The sequence below is a fragment of the Prionailurus bengalensis genome, chromosome A3, assembly GCF_016509475.1.
Source record: "Prionailurus bengalensis isolate Pbe53 chromosome A3, Fcat_Pben_1.1_paternal_pri, whole genome shotgun sequence".
NCBI classification, from domain to species: domain Eukaryota; kingdom Metazoa; phylum Chordata; class Mammalia; order Carnivora; family Felidae; genus Prionailurus; species Prionailurus bengalensis.
The window spans coordinates 104,947,150-104,962,035 of record NC_057354.1 but is presented as its reverse complement, the minus strand read 5'-3'; the positions used below and the strand labels follow the sequence as shown (position 1 = coordinate 104,962,035).

Sequence of the window (14,886 nt, the reverse complement as noted above, 5' to 3'; positions counted from 1 at the left end):
GGTCAAGGCCCATCCTATACTATAGCCCATTATGGATGTACAATGGTTTATTTACCTCAATCCCTACTACCAAGTACCTGTGCTGTTTCTATTGTTTCACAATTTTAGCCAAAACAGGGATAAACATTTATCTGATTTTTCCCCCTTAGGACAATTCCCAGAAAAAGGGGTACCCATTTTCCATTTTATTTAACACAATTTTTTGCTTAAAGCTAGAGTCTCAGACCAAACTTCACTTATCCTTCAGACTCTATCCAGATCAAAAGGACCATTTACTGATAGTACTGGCCGCCATGAGTTAAATACAAGCAAACAACAAAAGGTAAATAAATTCACAAACCACTTGTACCTTTGCTAGGGATCTATCTAAAGATATACAATTCTGCCCCAGTAAGTAAAGAAGGGCCAGGGACACCTGGGTGGCTCAGTCAGTTAAGCGTCCGACTCTTGATTTTGGTTCAGGTCATGATCTCACAGTAGTGAGATTGAGCCCCATGTTGGGTTCCACACTGAGCATAGAACCTGCTTGGGATTCTCTCTCTCTCCTTCTCTCTCTCTCTCCCTCTCCCTCTCCCCTCTCTCAAAAATAAATAAATACACTTTAAAAAAGGGGGGGACATATTCTCTACACACACACCCAATGGCAGATTCTGAGTCATTGAAGAAAGTCATACTTACCCAAAGAAACAAAACCCTGATAATTCTCCAGCATCACCTCCCTGTAAAGAGCCCTCTGAATAGGGACCAGCTGCTTCCACTCATCCTTTGAGAACTTCACAGCCACATCCTTAAACTTGAGTGACTTCTGAAAAGACAAACATGTTCTTACTCACCTATGTGTCTTCTTTTATGTCTCACTGAGGAAGAGTAAAGACTACAGCACTGGAAGACACATGGAATAAAAAAGAAACTGTTTTGATGATGTAAGGGCACTGGATATTTTAAGTAAGAGGTACAGGTCTGTGACCTGAGGCATGAAACTCTTGGTGATGGCCTCATGTCATCATATCCATGACAGAGCCTCCAAACTTCAGGGACACTGTTACTGGCCTCAATTTTTTAAACTATCAATTAAAGAATTAGAGTAGATGATCTTTAAATTCCCTTTCAGCTCTAACACTCATGGATCCATGAGATCTCAGTTTTTTTTTTTTAATTTTTTTTTCAACGTTTTTTATTTATTTTTGGGACAGAGAGAGACAGAGCATGAACGGGGGAGGGGCAGAGAGAGAGGGAGACACAGAATCGGAAACAGGCTCCAGGCTCTGAGCCATCAGCCCAGAGCCCAACGCGGGGCTCGAACTCACGGACCGCGAGATCGTGACCTGGCTGAAGTCGGACGCTTAACCGACTGCGCCACCCAGGCGCCCCATGAGATCTCAGTTTGAACAACAGGTTCTCAAGTCAAGGGAAGATCTATGATGAGTATACAAAGAACAGAGGATACTTGTAAGAGCTAAAACTGAAGAAAAAGGATAAAAAATATGGTGTCCCTTTGAAAAAAAGATAATATTCCAGACTAGAGGATTCAGAAGTTTTATATTCCCATGAAAGTTCTCTAAGCACTCCCTGAGCCATTGCTAAGGGCAGAACTGCCTCAATTCTCTGCTTCCCCACCATTACAAAACACAGGATGGGGCTGGTCATCAAGGCCTTATGAAGGGCCATCTAGAAGGAAGATCCCGGGGCACCTGGGTGGCTCAGTTGGTTGAGCGTCCGACTTCAGCTCAGGTCATGATCTCATGGTCTGTGAGTTCGAGCCCCGCATCGGGCTCTGTGCTGACAGTTCAGAGCCTGGAGCCTGCTTCCGATTCTGTGTCTCTCTCTCTGCCCCTCCGTTGCTCATGCTCTGCCTCTCTCAATCTCAAAAATGAATAAATGTGAAAAAAAAAAAAAAAAAAACAACTTTAGAAGGAAGATCCCTACAGCTTTGTTGTATGGGGAGAAGGGAGAGAATCTGAAGCCAGAAAGGGTACTAGTCTTTTCTATAGAGCACCACTTCTACCAAAATGAGACCAATCTCAAGGCTCTGGACTGAAGAAAATCCAACTCACCTGCCATCTGGCTGTTAGAGGTACAGCTGCCATTCTCTCCTCTACTATGTCCTCTTGGAAAAGGCCCAGGTCAGAGTTGGCAGAGCTAGAGAAGGAAACATGAAAAGAGACCACTCCCATTTCATAGTTATCTGACCCAGACTAAAAATCCCTGCATATCTGTTAGGTGTGAAACAGTCCTTATGCTCAATACCCCACTAAGAGCAAAGCAAGCCTAGAAGTAAATTTACCCTTTCCCAGGAGATGGAAATTACGGATAGTGCCACAACTCTGTTCCTGAGTTAGCAGCTTCCTGGGAACAGAGCTGTGTTCCCATATCAGAAAACTACTAAAAATCAAATAGTTTACAATGAAGTCAATTTTTACTCCATTTTATAAATCTATAATAAGCATTGTGCTCTGTAGTATTTTGACACAAATAAGCAACTTAATAAATAACTCAATCGGACTTTTAAACTCAAGATGACCAGAAGGAGGCTTATACTAGCATTTTTTTAAAGGCTAATGTGGAGCCTATATGGTCAAGAATAAAAAAGCAAAAGCAAATTCATGTATTAGTGTTATTAGTCAAGTTTTGTTTAGTTCTAAGGCCAGAAATATGTTCAAGCAAGCTACGGTGTTATTTTTAGGATACAATGGACATTATAAGGATACTGTAATTAAACAGCATCTAGGCCTCATGACATCTGTGGCCCCTACTGGGATGAAGAGCACTGGCCTCCTGTCCTAATTCTTTCCTGATTGCCAAAGGTCCCAAGCAGAGGTTCAAGAAGTGACTGGGTCCTATCCAATCAAGAAATGGAGTCAGGGGCACCTGGGTGGCTCAGTTGGTTAAGCATTCAATCCTCGATTTCAGCTCAGGTCATGATCTCACAGTTCCTGAGATTGAGTCCTGAGTCGGGCTCTGCACTGACAGTGCAGAGCCTGCTTGGGATTCTCTCTCTCTCCCTCGCTCCCTGCCCCTCCCCCACTCACACGCACATGCTTGTGCTCTTTCTCTCTCTCAAAAAGAAACAAACTTAAAAAAAAAAATTAAACAACAACAGCGACAACAACAACACAAGAAATGGAATCAAACACCAAATGCTAGAAATTCCAGCCAGTTTCTTTAGGGTCATCTTTTTTTTTGTTAGAGTCCATTTTTTTAAGTTTATTATTTAGTAATCTCTATACCCAACGTGGGGCTTGAACACATGACCCTGAGATCAAGAGTCGCATGCTCCTCTGACTGAGCCAGCCAGAGGCCCCTGTTAGAGTCATTTTTAAAGTTTCCATAGAACTAGGAGGCTATATGCAAAATGATACCCAGCTATTCAATTCAGTCCAGAACTGAATACAATTGCTTCTCCAGCAAAAGGGGCAGCAGGACCAACCGGGATGGACTGACTGACCGCTGCCCCTACAGCACTGGCTGGCACCACAGAAGCCCATGGGAAATAAAGGATTAGCTAGAGAGCTAGGGTGTCCAGAGTGCAATGGTCACCTGCAGAGACAGACCCCACGCGAAGTTTGGTTTCAATATTGAGAGTGATGATGCCACACGCACAAACACAGACCAAGTATATAAAAAGGTTTATTACTTATGCCATTGAGGTCTCTGGAGAGAGCAGAGCCAGTCTCTCAATTGGTCCAAAATGGCTCTAGAGAGGAGGAGGAAAGGAGGAAAGGAGACCAGCCTGGTCTTTATTGTGGTTAGGGGGCAGGGCCAGGGTGAGCATGCCTACATGCCCACAGGAAGGGGTTTGTGTGATTGGAATCCCCCACCAATGCCCAAGGAGAGACCATTCAGACTTCCTTATCAGCTTGTCCAGGTGTGAGACACAAGGGCAAGAAGGAGGGGTGAGTCTTAAAAGCCCAGCAGTCAAGTATCAAGGCAGACCACACAGTGTAACTATATGTCCGAAACAGGAGGAAGAATCTCCGTCCTCTTCTCTCCCGGCCTTCTGATCTTTGGGCCTGACATGGAGACAATCTGTGACATAACAGCAACTGGAAGACAGGAGAGGGAATACTATTCTCAAGAAAAAGATTCATTTACCTAACAGAAGCTTTATTCAAAGGATCTGAAAAATCCTTCCAGGAGCAGAGCCGGGAACAACGATCTCCCCAAACTTCCCTGTCCACAGGGAATGCCAGAATAACATTCTCTCAGGGTTTTATTACAAAGACTGTTAAAAATGTAGTCGGTATCCAGTAGGGAGGGAAAAAGACTAGAAAAAGAAAGAGAGTAAAGGGACCCAATAGTACTCATCCAAGGCTGACTCTATGTAATATAATCCATACAAACCAGTAGGATAAGTCACATTTGGCACTATCTTCTGGACTCCAATTATGATGGTGATCCACTACCAATCAGATTTTTTTTTTCATGAATAGACTTGTGTATCCTGCTGGATACTGAAGGATAATGATGGTGCCATACATCTTTATCTCTTGCTCTTGAGATCAAGATAGAGCAACGTATCTTGATAGAGAACCTGGATATACCATCTTGGACATTTAGAATGGCCAACAGCAAGATTACATTGATAATTTCTGTGTACGCAGGCCATCTGACATGTGCCTGGAGGTGACCACAAATGAGAATGGTGCTGGAACCAAGCCACCAAGGGCTACATGGGCCATGCACCTCTTCATCCCCCAAGAGAATGTTCTGAGTTCTCAGAGGAATGTTCTCGGAACATTCTCCTCTGTACAGACAAGGTTCAATAAGGTCTTTAACTCCCAGCCCTCCTGAGTTTATTGCTCTAACACTCACAATTAAGTGGCCATGGTCTCTGTGTCTCCTACTTAGAATTCTCAAGACCTTTGTGGTTGTTAGCCATTGAGAGGCTAATGACCTTCGATCACGTTTCCACCTCTTGCCCACTCAGCCATTGCCAAGGAGCACAATGAAGAGCAGTTCTCAGAGACATGAACTATGGCCAGGACAGGCCTACCACTCTTTATAGAGTGATTTTCTTAGCAGTCGTATTTCAAGGTGAGTGACAGGCAACAAGAAGCATCTACTGTTCTGTCTCTGGAGCTCTGCCAATACTTCACACTTTTCAAGGCAATATCTTTATTCACATCCATACATTACTAAAAACGGTCTCTATTTCCTGGCCAAAGCTGACTGGCATCTGAACCAATTAGTCCTTCCCCTGGCATTTTGGAAGTGGAACCAAGAAAAAGAGGTCAGCCTCTCATGAGGCTCCCCTTGAGGGCATGAAAACCTGGGAGCCCTTGACAGTCACATTTTGTCATGCCATCTGAGAGCAGAAAAAGCCAGTCAGCAGTGACGGGGAAATATAAAACATAAGTACAAACAGAAGTAAAGGCAAGGGGTTAAGAGAGGGTCCTGAATTTTTTTGTTCTGTCCCCAGTTGCAGTTTACAAGCACACCGCAGTCTTTTTCCTTGGGTTCCGTGACCTAACCAAGCATCCTCAAAATGAATCCCCCTTCTATTAGTTTGAGCGGGGTTTCTGCAGTTTGCAAGCCAAAGAGACCTAAGACAGGGAGCAAAACCAATCTTCTACCTTCTTACCTGAGGTTTCATTGTTCACGTCCTGCTACCAGACCTCTCCTCTTAAGAGCTCTTTTGAGTCCTGGGGGTACATAGAGGACACAGCATCCAGTGTGGCTCACAGAACCAAAAGGGTGGCATTAATCTTAAGATGCCTGCCAGTATCATTAAAATAAGCTGTGGATGTTTCCAGCCAAGCCTATAAACTCTTTTCCAATCCATAACCAAATTGATCCACATCACAAAACAAAGACTCAGGGTCATTACCTTCTTTGAACGCTCAGATTTCTGATTCAATCACCTGGTGTATACTATCTTATACTACAGTTATTTGTATCTTCATCTTTCCAAGTAGGTAAATCTTGGGAGTCAAATCTTGCTTTCCTCACACTAAGAAAGCTATTTCCACATACTTAGTACTCCAGAAATCTTTGCAGGCTAATTGAAATACCAAGTTTTGCAAGAAAGTCTAGTTGGTGTTGGAAAGCGGCTCTCAAAGAGGGAGCGCCACTGGACAGCTCCAAGAAGCCGGGTGCAAGGGGTTGAAACCCTGGCCCAGGGAACCGAGAGAAATGAGTAATTGAGGGGCTTTCCGGGAAGGATGGACCAGCAGGATTCAGCGGAGTCAGTTCAATCCTGGTGTACTGAGCCCCCAGCACTTCCCAAGCAGGGGAAGGACCGCCTCGGGAGGAAATGCGCCATTCTACCCGGCGGATACACACTGCGGAGCGCGGTCCTGCGCACCCCAACGCACGTCATCTCACACTGCGGGGCCAGGCCACCGACGTCTCACTTCACTTCGCACCCATGTCGTCACCCTGAGTCGCGCCGGGCCTGCAGCTGGCGCCTCCTCCCCTTCCCCGCTGCAGGTCGGATCAAGGTCAGCCTGGGAGCAGCGGCCAAGGATAGTTCCAAACACCCCATTTCGGTTCCACCCTCACGTCACCGCGCCTCGCAGCCCAACTTCCTTCCCGGCCCGTTTCTTCAACACCTTCCTCTCGCCGCAGCCACGGCTCCCACCACACCCAACCCCTGGTCCTCACCTTGGGCGCCAACTGGCTCCCGGCGGCCCCACGAGGAGCAGGACCACAGAGCGCCTGCGCAAAGTGCCCTCGGAAAACTACGATTCCCAGAAGGCCTCGGGGCGGGTTTTCGGAGGCCCCGCCTCCTGAGATACCACAGGGGTAGTCGCGCGCGTCATTCAAAAGGTGGAAGGTGACACTTGTAGTAAAAATGAAGGGAAGAAATGTAGTAAATGTAGTAAAATAGAAAGAAAATGTAGTAAAAAAAAAGTGAAGAACCAAGGCTGTCTTCTGGCCCTCCCTGTTCGCTTGCCCCAGGAGGACCCCTACCAAGGATGCCTCTGTTTCTTAGGCAGTTTTCTATCCAGGAGGATATTTGCAACCTCTACTCTCTTCAGGCACCTGCTGCTTCATCTCCCTCGCTTTCCGAGTGGGGGTGGAGCGGAGAAAGCTTGAGAGAGAATTCCCATACTTGCCTGTAATCAGAAATACAAATTTGCCTTTCTTCACGTTCATTCTACTGCCCTCTCCAATTAGAACAATAAACAGAGATACATCTGGGCTTTGTAATTATGTTAGTTAATAAAGTCCCTTGAGGCTTAAGCAAGTTGAGGAAGCATTTTCTATCTGCTGTACCCGAAGGCATCCTGATACATGTTCACATCTCTTACATTTTTTTTTTTACATCTCTTACATTTTAAAAGAAATATTCTCTTCGTTTCGCATCCCCCTCCAGCTACCAATCTTAACCTCTCCTTTTTATCAAAGCGAAACTACTCAGCATTGAAGATACTTGCTATGTTTACCTTCCTCTCCACCCATTCCTTAACCAAATTCATTCCAATATGGCTTTGGCGCCACCATCCAAGTTATCGACAAATCAGGGGGTGGGGGTGGGTAATCCTTTGGTTTTCTTTTTTTTAATGTTTATTTATTTTTGAGAGAGACAGAGACAGAATGCGAGTGGGTTAGGGGCAGAGAGAGAGGGAGACACAGAATCTGAAGCAGGCTCCAGGCCCTGAGCTGTTAGCACCGAGCCCGAGGCGGGGATCAAACTCACGAGCTGTGAGATCATGACCTGAGCTGAAGTCGGATGCTCAACCGACTGAGCCACCCAGGCGCCCCTAATGCTTTGTTTTTCTTGACCACTTGACAACATTGAACACTTTTTGACTATTCCCTTTCTTGAAAGTCTTTCCTGTTAACCTGCTCTCACCTAGTGTTTCTCTTTACCTACCTAGTCTCTTCCATTTACTTTTCTTTTATGGACTCTTCCTCTTTTCATGCCCATTAAATCTGTGTTCTTCAAGGACCTATCCTAGATCCTAGTCTCTTCCAACACTCTACCTTCATAAGCTATTTCCCACCACCTATATGGTTTCAGGTATCATCCATATATATGAAATCACTCTTTTCAGGTTCAGTCTGCCTGCAGAACATTCCTACATATGTCTGGATATTTCACAAACATCTCAAGCTCATTATATTCAAATGGGCTCACTCCCTACCCTTATACCAAACACCTTGGGTACACTACCTCATATTCTCTTGGCCCAAATTTTACCCCAGCCATGCTGCAGCAACCACATTTGCACAAACATAATCAGATAACCCCTTGCCTTTGTTGTGCCCCACACTTTTCACTTTCCTCCCTGGAGTTACTCTCTGACTCTGCCACAGGGGATGACTACAGCAAGCCTTGATGTTCGTGCAGCAACACTTAGCCAATGGGGGACGGGAGCCAGTAGATAAATGCTCCCCACTTCAAGGGCAGATAATCCTGAGGCTCATTCGACATGACTCCCCAGGTCCCAGCGGGACTGAACCTCAGTTGTCCACGGCAGTGACCAACTTAATTACACACTGTTTATTGGCTTTTTCTCCTTCCCTTATTTAACAGATACTGTCATTAGTGTAATGACTAACATCAGCATTTTAATTATTTAAATCTTGCTCTATCAGACTATGGTATAATGCAAAAATAATGAATTATCTCAGTGGCAGGACAATAAAAGCAAATTGCTAGTTTGTTAAGTGAAGTTAAATTTACACCGCTATTAGTGGATCAATTTAATGGGTATAGAAAAGAATGTGTTAACTAGATCAATGGCTACATATCCGTCAAGAGGCAACTGACAGCCATATTCCAATATAGAAACAAGGCGAAGCACAAAACGAGCTACAGTTGACTCTTCTTCATTAGCTTTTCTATTGAGCTATCAGAGATAGTTAACTTCTCGGATCTAGATTTTTCACCAGACAAGTCAAGGAATCAGAAAGGAAATGGTGGGACAAATCACTCCCAGGTCCTCCAACTTTATTGTCATGCCTTTAATTTTCCTCACTATTTTATATTGACAGTTTTGGAGTGGTGGGGGAGCTCCAGTAGTTTCCACTGGGCACATCCATTGCCAGCACCCATTCATGCTTTGCCCATTCTAATAGAACATTTTCCTCCCCTCTAGAGTAATAATAAATGGATTCTAATATCCTGCTCAGAAAGAGGTGATGATCACACGAAGGATCGTTTATCTTTCACAACTGGCAACCTTAGATATTTCCTCTTCCATATCCTGGTTGGGTTGTTAGAGGTCCATAAGTAACATCTCTTCCCTACCTGAGATAACAAAAGATCCAACTCAGAACAAAGGAGTCAGGCACACAAAGATCCAAAAAGCTGTTTTGAGATCTATTAAAAGAAAAAAAAATGTGCCTGAGGGATGGTAACAACAGGCTTCCCAGGCTTGGACCTCACCCAGACACTTGACCTACTGGAAGCAAAAGACTTCTTTCTGCAGGTGCATAGTGCTTACCACAGGACCAGAAACAAACACCCCTCAAACATCTCCAATGATCAAAATGACCCCTGGAGTGCGTGGGTGGCTCAGTCGGTTAAGCCTCCGACTTTGGCTCAGGTCATGATCTCACGGCTGGTGGGTTCAAGCTCCGCGTCAGGCTCTGTGCTGACAGCTCACATCCAGGAGCCTGCTTCAGATTCTGTGTCTCCCCCTCTCTGTCCCTCCCCCACTCATGCTCGGTCTCTCTGTCTCAAAAATAAAGAAACATAAAAAAAAAAAAATTCAGAGGCGCCTGGATGGCTCAGTCGGTTAGGCATCTGACTTTGGCTCAGGTCACGATCTCACGGTTCATGGGTTTGAGCCCTGTGTTGGGCTCTGTGCTGACAGCTCAGAGCCTGGAACCTGTTTCAGGTTGTCTCTCTCTCTCTCTCTCTCTCTCTCTCTCTCTGCCCCTCCCCTGCTCAAGCTGTGTCTCTCTCTCTCTCAAAAACAAACATTAAAAAAAGTTTAAAAATAAAAAAAACTCAAAATAGTCCCTTTATCTTTTACCTATAAAAGCCCCGATGGCTATCCGAAACTGTGCTGTACGATATAGTAGCTGCTAGCCACAGGTAGCTATTGAGCACTTGAAATGTGACTAGTCTGAACTTGAGATGTGCTGTAAATACAAAGAAGTTGAAGATTATTTAAAATTTTTTTCTTTTTTTAATGTTTGAGAGAGAGAGAGAGAGAGAGAGAGAGAGAGAGACAGCATGAGCGGAAGGAGGGCAGAGAGAGGGAGACACAGAATCAGAAGCAGGCTCCAGGCTCTGAGCTGCCAGCACAGAGCCTGAGGTGGGGCTCCCACCCGTGGAACCACGAGGTCATGACCGGAGCCAAAGTCGAGTGCCCAACCAACTGAGCTGCCCAGTCACCTCGAAAATTTAGTTTTTTTCAAAAAGGTTGTAACACATGTCAATAATTTTTGCGTTGATTACATGTGGAAATGACATTGAATGAAACATTTATTCAACTATTTTTAAATTAAAACTTAATTATAAAAATTAATCTCACCAGTTTCATTTTTAATTTTAAAACTATGGTATTTTTAATTTTAAAAATTTGACCAATTTCTGGTTCCAAGATTTGCTACTACTAATGATCATTTGGTGAAGCTAAAACCTCAAAATTTAAGGCCTCCAGTACTGTATGCCCTATTGGGAGATACCAGTTCAAAGGTAAAGTGGCCCTTCCCTCAGAATTTTTAGTAGGTGGAATAGTATTTCACATTAAAAAAAAAAAAAAAAAAAAAAGCCCTCCAGATCACTACATTTAAAAAAAGAACAAAGATGGGGTGCCTGGGTGGCTCAGTCAAACATCTGACTCTTAATTTCAGCGCAGGTCATGACCTCATGGTTTCCTGAGTTCAAGCCCCCTAGTGGGCTCTGTGCTGATGGTAGGGAGCCTGCTTGGGATTCTCTCTCCCTCTCTCTCTGCCCTTCCCCTGATCATGCGGTCTCTATTGCTAAATAAATAAACTTAAAAAAAAAAACTTAAAAAAACCAAAAAGGTAACAAAGGGAAAGTATCAAATTTATATCCCCTTTCTGTTTCACTAACCACTGTAGTCCCAGGTCCATTAGTATTCTGAATTTGTTCTAGTTTTATCTTGCTGACAGTAGCAGAATATCTTAGGAAAATACTTGATTCTCAATTTACTTATTTACATCTTCCTTTTTTTGTGTGTGTGTGTAGAGAGAAAGAGCAGCGGAGAGAGGCAGAGCGAGAGAATCTTAAGCAGGCTCCATGCTCAGTGTGGAGCCTGATGCAGGGCTCAATCCCATGAGCTTGGGATCATGACCTGTGCTGAAATCAAGAGCTGGGCCTTCGACTGACTGAGCCTCCCAGGCGCCCCTGATCCTCACTTTACTTCTAACAAGGGAATAAATTAAAAATTCAGAACTCTCAGATATAGTCATCAGTCAAAAGTCTGTCAATCGTCCCTTTTATTTTCTACTGGACATTTAAAAAAAATTTTTTTTTTTGTAAAAATTTTTTTTTTCAACGTTTATTTATTTCTGGGACAGAGAGAGACAGAGCATGAATGGGCGAGGGGCAGAGAGAGAGGGAGACACAGAATCGGAAACAGGCTCCAGGCTCTGAGCCATCAGCCCAGAGCCCGACGCGGGGCTTGAACTCACGGACCGCGAGATCGTGACCTGGCTGAAGTCAGACGCTTAACGGACTGCGCCACCCAGGTGCCCCTAAATTTTTTTTTTTAATGTTTATTCATTTTTGAGACAGAGAGAGATAGAGCATGAATGGGGGAAGGTCAGAGAGAGAGGGAGACACAGAATCTGAAACAGGCTCCAGGCTCTGAGCTGTCAGCACAGAGCCCGACGCGGGGCTCGAACTCACGGACCGCGAGATCATGACCTGAGCCGAAGTCGGACGCCCAACCGACTGAGCCACCCAGGCGCTCCTCTACTGGACATTAAATAATACCAGCTATTATCCACTCTGATAGATTCTGCACTCTGTGAAGTGTTTTTCCTTAAGTTGCTTCAAGAGTCCACACATGAAAAAGCCTTCCCTGCCACTCGTCTGCTCTAAGAAAGGTGGACAAATAGGGTTGTTAGGAGGTGGGGAGTGGTCTGTTTGGCGATCCACCTTCTTGAATATGACTTTAGCTCCCAGGAGAAATGTTTCTTGGTCCCCTGGGATTCATGCTGGGAGAACTAAGTTCCAGACAGCCTTTCAGAATCAAGTCCTCTTCTGGGCTTCACCTCAAGCAACCCGGAAAGGAATGCAGACACCTGGAGTCGAAGTTGCCTAGCGCCTGATCTTTGATAAAATAAAAATATAGGACTGGGCCCAGGGCATACAGGAGTTTTTTGGGACTCAGCATTTCGGGAGTCAGAAGTTCAGACAGGTGGAATCACATCAAGGCAGATCTTAAATATTCCGAGATTTCATTAAACAGGGAGCTATTTTAGGTCTTGAATAAGGCATTGATGGGCAGGAGAGAGTCATTTAGAAAGACTAGAAAGACTGGCCTAATAGTAGTGTGCAAAATGTCAGTAATGTGCAAAATGTAATTTGCGACAGAGGCCGTTGATGTTAACCAAATACTGAGGTGCTTTCCTAGCCTCTGGTGCTGGGTTCTGGTTTATGAGATGCAGAGAGAAGAAGGGATGGCCCTTAAAAATGTCCTAAAATACCTCCCAGCTTTCTCTTTCAGGATAACCCTAGAGGCGACAAGTTCTAAATGATGAGGATGGAGTAAGACAGACTTGACTCACAACAGATTTTACGTGAGAAAGAAAACTTTACTTGGGGGGTTACTTACTATGGCACCATAGCATAGCATTCCCCTGTTCAATAGTGAAGAGGGAAGAATTCAAATGAGGAAATGACTACTGCAGTAAGGGAGCTGAGATGAGAAAGGTGTAGGCTAGACTGAAAATTCAGAGAAAGGACGAACCCAAGGATATGTTTTACCCAGAGAGAACTTGGTAGGTAGAAAAGTCATTAATGCGGATAAATATTTATTGAGCACCTATTATGTGCAAGGCACCGTGTGAGATACAAAGACACGTAAGTCACGCCCCCAAGTGCTTACAATCTAGTTGAGGAGAGATTACACGTGCATAAATTATGACACAAACCGTAGAGCATAATGCTTAAAGGAACAGACTTTGAAGGCAGACTTGTATCCAGGACTTGGCTTCACCTTTTCCTAGCTGTGTCACCTTGGGCAAATTATTCGACACCTCTAAATTTCAGTTTGCTCATCTGTAAAATGAGGATAGTAACAGTACCTACTTCTACTTGAGAGGGTTGGTGAGAGGACCAAATAATCTACTCTTTGCCGAACTCTCCACTGAGTGCTTACCCCGTAATGAGCACTCGGTAAGTGCTAGCTAGCTAGCTAGTCATAGCAGCAGCAGCAGCAGCAGCAGCAGAAGGGACCTACAAGCTAGGACACAAAGAACAAGTTCAGTGCCCAAAAAAGCTCCCAGGGGAAAGGGACCCAGCTATAAAAAGAACTGTTCTGGAAGCAACAGTGCGGCCCTGACACAATTCTGCCATCCCTCCCATCCTGGCCTCCGGTTATTAAAGTGCAGTGATACCTGGGGCCTCAGACAAGAGGCGTGCCTGCGGATCACCTCCTAACATTTATCCTATTGTCTGATAAGCTTCAGCAAGATGTCGACTCTTTAGGGTCACGGCCTCCTTTCCGGCATCCCACATCAGTTCTATAACACAGTAGGTGGCGAGTGTTTATTCACACCGTGGCAGCAGAGATGGAAAAGGGGAGTAGTGGCCAGAATACGTAGAGTGCTCAAATGAGGGATTTGCCTGCTGTGGGAAAGACCAGTCTTGGGTTTCTACGGTGGTCCGCTGACTGAAGCTTCCACCCAACTCAGTCTATTCCTTGTTTGGCGTAACGCCGTTGATGTTGAATGACTGACGATTTCGAACTGAACACTTTGCCACACACGCCGCATTCGAAGGGTTTCTCTCCCGTGTGCACTCTCTGATGTCGCGTAAGCCGGCACCTCTGGCTAAAGGCTTTCCCACATTCGGTGCATTCGTATGGCTTGTCTCCGGTGTGAATCTTCTGGTGCTGCGTGAGGGACGAGCGGTCAAAGAAAGCTTTCCCACACTCACTGCACCGATAGCGAGGCTCTCCAGTGTGAGCTTTCTGATGTCTGTTCAGTGACGAGACGCCATAGAAGGCTTTCCCACACTCATTACATTCATAGGGCTTCCTGCCAGTGTGGATGAGCTGATGTCGAGTAAGAATACTTTTCTGGCTGAAGGCTTTCCCGCACTGATTACATTCATAAGGACTTTCTCCAGTATGAATTCTCTGGTGTCGAGTAAGGGATGAGCGGTCAAAGAAGGCCTTTCCGCACTCGCTGCATTTAAAGGGCTTCTCTCCGGTATGAATTCGCTGGTGGACCGTTAGGGACGACCGGTCGAAGAAGGCCTTCCCACACGCGTTGCATTCGTAGGGGCTCTCCCCCGTGTGAGACATCAGATGTCTGCTGAGACTGCTCCTGTGACTGAAGGCCTTCCCGCACTCGTGACAGTCATAGGGCTTCTCTCCAGTGTGAGTCCTCTGGTGGCGGACAAGCGATGAGTGGTCAAAAAAGGTCTTCCCACAGTTGCTGCATTCCTGGTCTCTCTCCTTAGTGAGAATTTTCTTCAGAGGGCTAGACCCTTGCTGCAAATTTTCCTTCTGGGAAAGGGACTTCTTGCAGGTCTGCACCACAGGGCTCCCCTTCCCTGTTTCTAACTCACCCTCCAGGGCATGAGCTTCAAATCTAGGACACAGAGGAACTTTTCTTCCAAGCCTTTCCCTCACTATTCGTCCTGGTTTTTCTTCTTCCGAAGCACCCTGAGGCTCAGGCTTGGTCTCCCAATCTGGAATGGACAGAAAATACAGATGCAGTTTCTTTCCTGGGCTGGGAAATACTATATCAGAAAGAAGAGACACTACGATAAATCGGAAAAGTAGA

The 14,886-nt window shown here is 45.2% G+C and overlaps 1 protein-coding gene across 1 annotated transcript in view; it reads right to left on the bottom strand.

Annotated features, from left to right (window-relative positions):
• The window catches only part of LOC122467098, a 56,305-nt gene that overhangs the window by 27,223 nt on the left and 14,196 nt on the right, over positions 1-14,886 (bottom strand). Inside the window, exons 5-8 of the mRNA XM_043553331.1 lie at positions 13,791-14,791; positions 3,635-3,774; positions 2,055-2,139; positions 679-805 (exon numbers count right to left, since the gene is read on the bottom strand). Coding sequence (XP_043409266.1) covers positions 679-805; positions 2,055-2,139; positions 3,635-3,774; positions 13,791-14,791 — 1,353 coding nt within the window. The remainder of the gene's footprint in view (positions 1-678; positions 806-2,054; positions 2,140-3,634; positions 3,775-13,790; positions 14,792-14,886) is intronic.